The 12,816-nt window shown below is 52.2% G+C and overlaps 1 protein-coding gene across 3 annotated transcripts in view; it reads right to left on the reverse strand.

The window, feature by feature from the left end:
• CDH22 (cadherin 22) overlaps window positions 1–12,816 on the reverse strand; it is a 60,567-nt gene that overhangs the window by 17,624 nt on the left and 30,127 nt on the right. For all 3 annotated transcript variants that reach the window (XM_075438853.1, XM_075438852.1, XM_075438854.1), the window contains one exon: window positions 6,129–6,265. In XM_075438853.1, coding sequence (XP_075294968.1) covers window positions 6,129–6,265 — 137 coding nt within the window. The remainder of the gene's footprint in view (window positions 1–6,128; window positions 6,266–12,816) is intronic.

Consider the following 12,816-nt stretch of genomic DNA (forward strand, 5'->3'; position numbering starts at 1 on the left):
GAGGACCCACGCCGACCCCTCTGCTGGAGCCATAACTAACATCCCGCTCCCCTGAGCACAGCTCAAAGCACAGTTGTCCTTTCTAAATGCACCCTGTCATAAAAAAACTCTCCTTTTGCCCCTTCCGAAACTGCTGAAGCCTGAGGCTCATATGTACTCCTGGACGTCTGCAGGAACATCAAGGTTAAAAGTGCAACCATTGCATTGTTGCCTGCTCTTCCAGTGAGGAACACATTGGCTCCTTTTTGTTTTGGCTGTACCATGATCTATTTGAAGGTTCCTCAAATGCTTTCTGTAGCAACCTCCCTTGGATTTATGGGTGGAAAATGTGAAAAATGGTTGGATGTATTTGAAAAAAAAAAATCTCCAAAAACATCCTGAAATATGTTTTCTGCAACTTGTGTGGCACAAAGTGAATTTATAATGGTCAGAAGTGCGAGAAGATGGTCAGAAGTCAGAGCACATTGTTGGAGTACATCTGTGATGAAAGGCGTGATGCACTTAACTAATGTAGACTTCACATCTTCAAGGCCAAAAGCTCTGACCTGTACTGCCTCTACACACACAGAAGTGTACACACATAGCCCTACGCATGCTCCAGCACACAGAAGTAAATGCTCAGCAGGCATGTACCACTGCCAGGAAGAAGAGCAGACTGGGTGGATAGGGCTGGGGGAAGGCGCAGAAGTGTGCCCTTGAAGGGCTCTGCCAAGCAGCACCTGGCCAACGGACGGGGCAGAGGGCTGCACGTGCCAGGCTGAGTGCAACTTGAAAGGAAAAAAGTAGTCTTCCATTACAGCATCCCTCCTTGGTATTCCAGCTCAGCTGACTGACATGCAAATTAGTTTAATTATTTCTTCTTCGAAAATAAATTATATTTTGCAGTGGCTGCAATATGTTGTGTCAGGCAAAATTACATTCAATATTTTTAAACTAATTGATGTCAGCCTTGAGAAAACCTGATTGACAGCAGCGAGGAAACTAGGCTGCTACCTAAATGCTTTCCCAAATTAAAATTAAACATGCCGTTTTTCTGCATTTCCTCCAGGAGTTGGAATGCTATTAATCTGAAAAGACTGAGGAAAGAACATGGAAAATACACAGAACAAGGGGAGATGCTGGAAACACAGCAGTGCAGTACCAGAGCTCCAGGCTGATGACTGGCAGCTGCCTTTGCCAACACTGGCTGAATTATTTTGGAGCCGCTGGAGTCTGCTGGGGGTGGAGGACAGAGTTCTGCCCATCCCTTACATACTGCAACGTCCGCACTTTCCTCAACGCTACAAACAGTGCAGCTCAGGACACGCAGTGAGCGCAGCCCGGACCCCCATGCTGAGGTGCCGCTCAGCGGGCAGTGCAGCGATGGCACAGGCAATGCAGCGAGCGCAGCCCGGACCCCCCCGATGAGATGCCGCTTGGCGGGCAGCGCAGCAGTGGCACGATGGGCAGCGCAGCAACGGCACGATGGGCAGCACGGCGGCTTTGGGGCAGGAGAATGCCACAGTCCTGCTGCACGGCAATGCTGAGGCTGAGCCTCAAATACTCTGGCTGAATCTTCAGCCACATCCCAAAGTATTTTTTCTTGATTTAATTAACCATGAAAGCAATCTGAACAGTACAGTATTCTTGTCCTGAACATTCCTATGCAAAATGCCAACAACTTGCCCTCTCCCCGGGTTCCGGACAGCCGAATGCCTGCTGGACTGACACCGAGCAGCTCTGGGCAACCGCTCTCAAATGCTGGAAGCTTTGCAGCGGAAGCTCACAATAACTGGAAGGGATTGTTGAAATGCTCGGCCACCCCTGCCACAGCAGGAAAGGAGCGGATCCGTGGTTACTGCTGCTCTGGGATCCAGTCCTTACCCCTCCAGGCCCTCACACAAACTCACAGTAAAGCACTTTGTGTTTTTACACCCAGACCTCCACTGTGAAGCTCCGAATCCAACCACTGTTGAAGCACCCATACTGTGTGCACTCCTGCCTGCACATGTAGCCATGCAGTGATCCCACACGCAGAAAGGTGCTCTGCAGCTTTCCTGGGGTCTGAAGCACACTCTGAGGAATGCCCAGAGGATTGGGGGTGGCTGTTTATGGCTGCAGCACCTGGGGAAACACAGCTCACAGACGCTGTTGGCCGCAGTGTATGACCCACTCTTCTGCCTCAAGACCAAATTGGTACAATACTGAATTCAAAATTTTTACATTCGTAGGGAAGCCAGGAGAGGCAGGGGTGGAATTTATTCCTCACTATCTCAGCAAACTGGGAGAACAAAATGCAGATTAGAAGACTGGGATGGGTCACACTGCTTTCCAGCACTGGCACCATGGCTGTGAAGCACAGAGTGGTTTTGTAGATGTCCGTGCAGTTGCCTGACTGCACAGTGGAGCGCTGATGGCAAGGAAAAAGCAGGGACATGCCAGGGGTATGGCTCATCGGACACAGGTGGCTACATCAGAGGCTGGAGCTGAAAACGTGGCTCCCAGTTGGGGGAAGCAAAGCGGAAGCAGCAGTTAAGCCAAGTAACATATAAATGGCTCTCACCTCTCCTGAGTCCTGCCCGAACTCAGCAGCATGAGAGTCATTAAATCGCATCCAAACACAATGCTCTGATTAAAGCCAGTCTCCAGCAGGAAGATTTATCATCTCAATTACCAGCAGTGGACACAGCAGTCAAGGCCTCATCATTTTACATGAGCAAAGAGGAAAACAGGAAGAGAATCACTAATATTAGCCCAAGGAAGGTAAACAGCTTGCGAGTGAGATGAAGATTTATCTCTGGAAATGCTTGGCCTGGTCCCAGGCCACATTTGCTGAACAGCCCCCATGATTCCTGCTGGCTGCCATGTTGCAAGGCCAAATATTCTGCTGGTGACCAGCCGGCCGAGGCAGCTCACGCTGGGAGTGCCTGTTCTGCAGGGAGAGACCTGCCCCTCCTCTCCTCTCACAGGCAGCAGGCAGCCCAGCCAGCAGCCTGCTGCAGCTTTTCTTACTGCTCCTCAGATGCAAATACACTCTTCGGTTATCTGTAGGTGGGGTGTGCACTCCTGGACACAGTCTCTGCTGCAGCCGCACTGGATCCCAGACAGCTCAAACCTAGCAGACACGCTGCCTGCGGCTGTCAGCGGGCAAGCTTTCCATCGGCTGACGCTCATTAAACCGTTCTCAGGACAGTCCTGCCAGCAGGCAGGGAGGGCAGCTTGAGGAGGCTGCAGGGAGGCAAGACCTTGGTGCAACGTGCTCCAGGCTGTGTGCTGATGCGCTGCGGGAATCAAGCGGGCACGGCACCACGGGAATCAAGCAGGCATGGCTGCCCACCAGCCCTGATGAGCTGGGGCGCCAGGCACAAGCCCTGGCAACAGGATGCCTGGTGGGCTCGCTCAATTCCTTCTGCCAAGTTTACATCTCACTGAGGAAGGAGAGAGACTGTTTCACCACTCGCCTCCACTGGAGTTCACAATGTCCTGCCTGGCCATGCAGCAGACCCTGTGGCAGCCAGCTGCAACCCACTTGCCTGCAGCAGATGCTGCAGGGCCCCCCCAGCTCCCCCCAGCCCCAGACACCCACATGCCAGGAACTGCCACGCCAGGAACCGCCGTGCCAGCCGCGCCAACACCAGCATGGAGGCTCCCAGCCGCCCCGTGCTCCATGCTCATACTGCCATGCTGATCCCGCTGCACCAGGCATGGCCTGACAGCTGCTGCGCAGCCCCGCTCCGAAGCCCCTCTATCACTTGGAAGGCAGCACCTTTACAACTGCCCTTTCCGCCAGAGGATTCAGACATAAACTGTGCTTTAAATTCAATATCAGTCATTAATATTTCACGATTACAAAACGTTCAGGATAATGTCACTGGGAGGAATGTCTGGGCGGTTAAAACAGATGAGTCAGAGCTCACCACGGGAGCAGTCATTGTGCTGAAGAGTCTCCTTGGCTTTTGAAGTGAACCAGCCTGACAGGCTTCCCTGCCAGAGGGGAGCCGCAGCATTTACTGACTTGTTCTGAAATCCTAGCTGCTGCGTGTAAATATTGTCCTTCTGATTCTTGTCATCTCATATTTCTTCTGGATGCTGAGTTGTGCTGCAGTGCTGCGATCCCCTCCTCCCCAGGCACTGCGGGCAGAGCCTCCCCACAGAGCCCACTGGACACAGCACGGCTAGGCAGCAGGCCACCCACCCTCCGGTGTGGCCAGGCAGCCCGGCCTGCCTGCCCATCGCTGCCCGATGACGGCTCAGGCTCACGGCAGCACCGCAGCCAGACGGCGCAGAGGCCACCCTGGCTGGGAGGCATGAAGCATCAGCACCGAGAGGCGCCTGGGAGATGCAGCAGAGGCAGAGACGTGCCCGGGGCAGTGCGGGTCTGCCCACGGCCGCTGTCCCCTCCTCTCCTGGGGCAGCGGGTCCTGCGTCCTGGCCTGGCTGGAGAGGGTGGCTGCTGCCGTGGCGGGGTGGCCCTGCAGCAGGAACTGGTCTCTGCGCCCCAAGTCAGGCCTCAGCACAGCTCCTCAAATGTGAACGGCATCTTCTTGCTCGCAAAGAAGCAAAGAAACTAGAGCCAGAACTCCTGAGGGGTCCCTGGGCATGAAGCCTGGGGAAGGCTCCTGCCCAGACAGGCAGGTCTTGGCACACATCTGCAGGTGTCAAAAGGTGCTTTACAGCCAAAGCAGCTCCCTGGCACCAGCTGCTGTGGGGTGGCAGAGCACAGCAGGTCCCAGGCTGCCCCGGCAACTTCCGCATCCAAAGTGTGGAAAGCTTTGAAGAATATGGCAATGCTTTTCTGCTTCCCAGCGTGGTGCCTGTGATTCAAGCCCCTTCTCCATCTTCAGGCTCGGAAAAAGGAGGAACATACAGCACTCCCTGGGGCCCGCGGGGTCAGACCCACTGTCATGCATGGGACCTGCAGAGCCCATGAGCCCTGGCACTGTGCAAACACAACGGAGGGCAGCAGGATGCTCAGGGCAGCCTCACTGGCTTCCTATCCACAGCAGAACACCTGCAGGGAAGCAAAGGCTGCCCTTTGCTGCTATTATTTTCTTTTCATTCCTCAAGAGGAGCTATATTCAGAGCTCCTTTGAGCATCAGGACCCAGGTTTGTTCTTCTCTTTCTTAACTGGAGAAGAAAAGACAAACACACCTTCTGCTGGAAGCGTCCATGCCAGGCTTCACCACCCCCATCACGTGGAGGGAAGATAAACTAAAAAAACCCTGCAGAGCCATTAAGCGCTTCCCTCCCGGCTCTCCCAGCTGGGTGCGAGCAGGTTTGGCAGTTGCTGTAAATACAGGCTAAAGGACAGCACAGCCATAAGGGGAGGAAGAGACCATCATCAGGGATTTTGCGGGAGGGTCAGAAAGGAGCTGATGTCAGAAGACGACAAAAGAACTTAACCTCATCCTCTGCCTGAGGCTTTTCCTGGTGGGCTGCAGAGTGGAGGCCAAGTGCTGCAGCCAGAGCTGAAGCGGCCTGGAGGTACCAGCGCTGGCAGTGACGCTGCTCCCCGTCCCCAGCACGGGCTCAGGGACTCTGAGCCCCTTCACACTGCTGCAGTGCTGGGACCTCCCATCCACTCCTTGCTGTGCCTTGCAAAGCCTGCAGCTACACCAAGGGCATGGGAAGCATCCAGAGCCACACAGCCAGTGTGCAGGTACAGCCTGCAAATCCCAACCACTGTGAGCCCCCAGCAGAAGCGAGTACTGGCAGCCATCTGTGCCACAGGGCTCAAGTTGATGAGGCATCCACCCACAGCACATGGCTGAACTGGGGAGATGCAGGAGATGTGAACACGGAACGCCTTGGAGCCCCCAGAGCTGCTCAGCAGGGGTGAATGCAGGGAGCGAGCTGCACAGGGATGACTGGCAGAGCTGGCGCATAGATAACACAAATTTGATTAGTGTTCATCAAACATACTATTTGACCACGCTCCCTTATTAATGCTTGAGTCAGGAAGAGTATTTTTAGGTTGTCTAGGGAGATGTCAGACTCAGTGCCACTGCATTTTTTAATTATTTTTTTTTACTTCAGTGTTAATTAACACGTGCATCTTGGTCACCTCTGCAGTGAGCGCACCTGTATTTCCTCCTCTGCCCCACTCTTGTCCAGCACACCATCTGATCCACACAGCACTCCATCTCACCTGCTTCCATTGCCAGGACAGTGATGTTGTGCCACCCTGCAGTTTCCCGGTCCAGCACTTTTCCTGTCACAATGGCACCTGTGTTGGCATCGATGTCAAAGATCCTCTCCGTGTCTGTGCTGCGGTCGATGGCGTACCTGAGACCAGGCAAAGAGGGAGACTATGAACAGCTGGATGTGCCAAGCCCAACCTTGCCATCAGCCCAAAGAGTATAGGGATCCAACGCAACAGGCCCTATATCACCGCTCTCACTTTTTCCCTGCTGCGGCGTAGTACATGAAGGTCATGTTTCTACCAGGCTGCAAGCCCAGAACCCTCAGGTAAAGTTAACGTGTGGATTGGTGCATAGAGTGGAAGTAAGCACAGACTGTGGACATGGGGGAAAACTTGCTCTGATGCGAACCTTATGCTCAGGATAGACAGAGTGATACAGAAATCGTGGGCTGTAACTCCACTCATGAGTCTGTAAAGCTTCTGAGCTATAGCTTCAGGAAAAACTCCATCCCAAACTGAAGGAGGGCACCCCTGCTCAAGGAGTCCACATCACCTACCACCCTCTCTCCTGATCCTGCCACAGCACCCACGCAAGCGAGAGACCCAGAGGACTGTACAGCAGCTCACAGGCAGGCCCCCGCTCCCCGTGCCGCCTCCGGAGAGCATGACTCCCACCACCTCTTCCTGAAGGGCAACACCGCAGCTCATGAGTCAGACACCCGGGTTTAGCCCTCACCTTAGCCATGACACCAGGAGCCCATGTAATCCGTCCCAGTGGCATGTGCTGCATTTCCAACTATTACACACAGAATAAAGCAAGCTAACATTAAATTGGGGCACAATTAGACGTGTGGTCCTTGGAGGCAGGGGCTGGAAGGGAAGCCTGATCCAGCTGAGACCCTCGAGCACACCCATAACACAAATAACAAACACCATCACTGTAATCAGAACTAGAAATCCAGAAGGCCTACAAATCACAAACAATACAGCATAATGTTGTTGTGTACAGCATCTTTCATACACACTACAACCCAGAGTGCTTTACAGAATTAAATAATACAAGGCGGCAAAGAGTACAAAGGATAAATTACTGAAAGGAGGGCTGTGAATAAATTAAAGCCTTCAGTCACATGTCCAACAACAGAAGGAAGATAAATGCAGGGACAAAGCAAGCTGGAAATCTGATGAGACAAGACAGTCCTGAGAGGCCACGTCAGACAAGAGGAGCACAGCAGGACAGGCTGTAGGCTAGAAGCACATTCCTGATGGTGGAGACTCTCCACACACTGCAGAGCAGCTTTCCCAAGTGCTTGTGTCTCACCGGGCACAGTCCAGCTGTGGTCTGTGGGTCCAGCATCCACATGGCTTGCAGCTGAGGAACACCAGCTCACCTCTGTGTGCAAGGATGACCACTCTGCACAGAGGCATCGATGGCCTCCATGCCTTTCTGACCTGTGGCCTGGGGTGAGCCCGCTGCAGGTGAAAGTGCCTCCCGAGGGGCACCTATCCACACAGCTGGGCAGCTCTGTCTCTGGTGGAGGCACATACAAAGTCATTCATATGCTGTTTAATTGTTACACAGTACCAGAATACGTTCTCTAGCTCTATCCCTTTCAGACAGACAGGGGGATGAGAGAGAAAATACAACAGCACTTGCTCGTTGTTACGGAAAAATGTTCAAAAATCACTAACCAAATTGCATCTGTGCACAGGCACAGTCTAGCATGTTCTGCACCTTTGCGGCTGGCTTCCTCTCCCCTCCTGGCATCTAGAGGTGATGGGAATCTGCCACAGAAAGCCAGGTACAAGCCTAGGTACCTCTGAACCAACTGCCAGGGACTTCCTAGCCATCCTGCATTTTCTGCCCCAATGCCCAGCTGGAAACAGAGCCTCTACTGGCATGTAGCAAGCTCCAGAAGGGACAGTGACACTGTCTTGGCACACGTACTGCAGCCTCACACCACTCTGTGGTTGCTCACTGCAAAGGCAAAGGATAGGTGTGGCCATTCTGACTTGTACACATCAGTCCAACGTACTGCTGAAAGGAGGAACAAAAGCCAGGACAACAACATCTAACACCTTTCCAATAGCATAACTCGTGCATTTGCATAACTGCTTCCACTGTTCTCCCACATCACCTGAGCTCAAACACATCCTGTTCTTCCAGCCCACTTCTGAACACTGTTAGGAGTTCAAGAAGGTGCTTCACTCTCCATATGCCTTCCCTGCTTCCGGAGTAAGCACATGCCTGTTTTGTTCACGCTCATGTCATTGCTGTATAAACAAAGATGTCTGCAAAAAACAGCTGCACAGAAAAACCCAGTTAGTGATGGGACACAACACCGAGCCTGGAAACATCTGATACTGGCTGCCTGCGTGGGCAGAGGGCTGGAGGCTGGTAGGGGAGCGCTCAGCCTCATGCCACTGGTAATCTTTTCTCATGCTTCTAATTGTTTTGCTGCTAAGGCTGTCTTCTGTGTCACTTCTGAATTGCCTGCTGAGGACTGACTGCCCATACCCTATGGCAGCGCAAAAACCAAACCAGAAATCTGATCCCTTTTTCATCATCGCTACACAGAGAGCTGCCACCTTCTCAACACTGCACCAGGGGAAGGAGACAGAGCTGTGAGTGTTGCCTGCATTTGCCATGAAAGCAGGGCTGAGCCTGCTTCTAGACACAGTGATTCCGGAGGTGGGTCTGCAGCTTTGCATTTGTGCAAAGTGCTGTGGAGGCTCTGGCGTACGAGGCTGGCACTGGAGTTGGGGATTGAGGGGACACAGGGATACCCATCCGCCCCGACAAAGCCACAGCCATAACCTGCTCAGAGCTGCAGATCAACCTGCTCCACACAATGACAGATTGTCCCTTCCAAGAGCTTATGGCTCACGCTGTGCTAGAGCAGCTAGAATGAGAAGCTATCTGCTGTGCTCAGTTCACATCATTTTGTGCAATACGATCTTTACCAGTCAAACTTTGCTACCCATCACAAGCCTCTCCACCTATAGTAGCCCAGCTTCATATTCACCTGTCCCACTGAAGTCAAACGGTGCTTCTCACCTGGGAAGGGGTAGCAGTTAATCCCTGGGTCCTCCAGGTACTCAGAGATGGGACATGTGCTCAGTTCCTCCTAAAGCAGGCTGGTGCTCCCTATCTGGAACTGCAGTCCCCAGCTCTGATTGGGATGCGGACCTTGTAATCCATTTTCCTCTCTTGTTGCTGGCATTGCCTGTTGGTTTGGATGTACAAGTGACTGTTTAATTTAGACAGCCTTCTCTGTGCTCATCTTTCTCGTGAATGCATTTCTCAAGCAGTTTGTTTCACTTCTCCCTCTGAATGCAACAAGGAGCACATTTTGTGCCATGTGTTTTGTTAATAAGGAGCTTTTCAAACACTGTGTGAAAAGCTTTTTGTTGTGTTTGTTTTTTCCTCCTCTCCCTTTTGTGTTGAAGCAGGTTGTAGTTCTTGCTGTGCTGTTGGAGTCTATAAAATGCCCATGTCCAACACATGTCTCCGGATTTGGTGAATGCCAAACAAGAATATCTCTGAGAACCTTAAATCCCAAGCAACATCTTCCCAGTGCTGATAAAGCCTGGAATACACACAATCAGAGCACAGGCTCCCACTGCAGAGAGAAAAACAAAAGGCTCCCATACAAACAGCCTCACGTACACAGACAGTCTATCACTGTATTACCTCATACAATGGCTCAGCTGAGAAAAATTGCACTATGCCCGGGAAATGTACAGCTAAAGCCAAAAAGCCAGCTGGAAACTAAATTCTTTCTGAAAGAGAGTGGTTCCAGCTTTTGTTAGGCAACAAACAAGTATGGAATAAAATAAAAAGCACTGGTCCTTTAGAAAGGCCTTTCCTGCCTGTACCCTGGTGGGTTTTTGTGTTCCCCCAGAGGACCTGCGCAGCCCCTCTGCCGTGCTGAACTTCAGCACGACTCCCCACTTCACAGTGTCCACACTGGAGGAAGGGTGTCCCTCTCTGAGCAGCCACAGGCTGGGGCTGCTCACCCAGAGAGATGGGCTGCTGTTTGGGCACCCTGTGCCCCAGCTCTTCTCCCGTCTGGGCAAGTGGCTGCCAGGGACTCTGCATCCATATGCAGCCGGGAGAGGGGCAGCGAGCAGTGCCTCAGGGATGCCTCCCAAGAGCAGGGGAGTTGGATGCCCCTTCAACCCTCATGTCTTCGTAACAGGTCAGCCCAGCTCATCTGGAAGGGATATGCTCTCGCACCGAGTGGCCACATCCTTGTGGGACAAGTGGATCACCAGGAGCGCAGGGGAGCACCAGGCTGAAACGTGCCTCCAGCAGCTGCTTCAGGCTGGATGGTGCAGCAGGAGCTGCACAGCCCTGTTTGTGCTGGCCTGGGGATGAAAACAACAAGCCAAGGGCACCTCCATTCCCATTTGGCTAAAAATACTACCGAAACCTCATTATTGGCAGCCTGGTGTCAGCAGGACCTGGAAATGCTGACAGAGCTGATTTTTGCTCTGCTGTCTCTGGCAATCGCTGTTCTTTCCTACCTCAAGGGGAGAGCACATCTCATCATGACAGAAGGTTGTGGCTCTCCCCTATTTACAGGGCAGAGCCAACATAGGCCAGAGTCCAGGAGACAGCAGCCACCACAGAAACACAGCCGTGTCTTTGCTCCCACCTCTGGCAGACGAGGATCAGGAAGCTAAAGGGATCCACTGAACTGCAGCGACTTGAAAAGGTTCATACCAACTTCAAGGAGCTCAGGATCAAACACTGGTCATGCTGTCAGGACCAGTTGCTCTCTAATGTATCAGAGGTGAAATACAAGTGCTGGCTTCTTGTGACTGTACTTTGGAGTAGCACACTTGAAATGCAAGGTGACTTACTGCTGTTTCCTGCTGACGGGTTAGTGTCACATCCTGGCAGGGTGCTGCAGGGTGCTTGCATTAATGTTTGTGCACCATTTTGAAGATGTGAACAGCTTCCTACGTGGCAAAGGATTTTATTAAATTGCCTGGCTAGCCAGAGGACAGGAAAGGAGGAGAGATCCAACAGCACCTTTCTCCTGCATTGGTGCCACATCCGTGTGACCAATATAAACCTGCATCTCCACTTAGTACACATTAAAATGGCAGGGAAGGCTCACCCACCCGCACTCCCCAGGCAAGAGCCAAGGGAGCATCAGCAGGGGATGGAGCTGCCAGTGCTCATGACAGGAGGCACCGCAAGAACAGAGGTGAGTGGAGAGATGAACGGATAGAGACCAAATGTCACAGGGGAACATGGGGGATGCAGGCTGAGCTACCCGCCCAGGGATAGCTGGAGGGAGGACTCATATTTGAATGCATCTACCCTGACAAGGGGAAACACATTGCAATTCTCAAGCTACAGCAGATGCCTGGAAGTCCTGTTGACTGGGCCCTCGTGCCTAAACATGAGGCACTGCCTCGTCTGGCACTAAGCTTGCTACAAGAGAGACACCTGCATAGCAAAGATCGGGCTCTAACCCTCTTGCTCCTGCTGAGTACTTGAATCTGCTTCTCTCTGCTCCAAGTCACCATCACCTTCTGCACAGCAGTAGGAAGCCTTCCTCCTCTGCTTTCTTTTGTTCTGTCTGCAAACAATGCAACAAGCTCCATGGGGAAGCAGCACAAAGAACAAGAAAAAATGAGAATAAGAATAGTTCTGTCCCCAAGGCCCCTTTCCTACAATTACAGATGAGAAATTAAAATCTATGTTCTGTAGCACTGCTAGAAACAGTCAAGTGAAAAAGTGCATGCACACACACACAGATGCACAGAAAGACTGCACACATCTGAAGTATACAAGCTAACAGCCACGTGCTCAAGGCGGGCCACAAAGAAAGAAATCAGACATGTAGCCTGAATGGAGGGGGTAGCCACATGACAAGGTGAGTAGAGGTACTTTGAGAACATGTCCAACAGACACCACGGACCAGTACAAGTGGTGCAACACTCACATACGTAGTTGTAGCTCCTGGCATGCCAAGGCTGATTTCATTCACATTGACCCCAAAGACAACTTTCAGCATCCAGCTCTGTGACACAATACTCTCTGCTAGCTGCCAGGCATCTCTAGATGACAGCTTTCCATATCTAAGTTCTTCTCTGAGCTTTCTACACATCCCATTCTTCATTTCCATGAAGATCTGGAGATACTCCTGAGCCCACCTTGAACCAGTGTGCTCCCCATGGCTGCACAGCACTGAAGCTCAGCACCCAAGCAGCTGCGCGCAGGGACATCATCGAATGGAACCAGTTCTGTAAATGAGCCCTCCCTGGCCACGTCCTCCTCCATCCCACATCCCTGTCCCTGCTGCGTCCCAGTTTATTGCTGCCTGGGACAGGCTCCCTACAGAGCTCTCAAATGCAAAGCCAACACTGCTCATTTGAGGCGAGGGGCTGTGCACAAGGTGCCTGCAGCCCTTCCGTCACCTGGCACAAGAACACACATTTCAAGGAAATTTTCCACACACGGATGATGTTTTCTGAACATCAGCTTTCCAACCCAACTGCTTGTGACTCAGGCCAGTTGGCAGAGCCAGAAGGTTGCTTTGTGCCTTAGGTAATAACAATTTCACAAGGTAACAATCTCTTTAGCTACAAATTAAATGGAAATAGGAAATGTCCTGTGCAGATAAGCTGCTGCCTGGATTATGTCCCCTGCCCAAGTATAAACTCCTCTGATCTT

The sequence above is a fragment of the Opisthocomus hoazin genome, chromosome 18 (assembly GCF_030867145.1).
Source record: "Opisthocomus hoazin isolate bOpiHoa1 chromosome 18, bOpiHoa1.hap1, whole genome shotgun sequence".
Classification (NCBI taxonomy): domain Eukaryota; kingdom Metazoa; phylum Chordata; class Aves; order Opisthocomiformes; family Opisthocomidae; genus Opisthocomus; species Opisthocomus hoazin.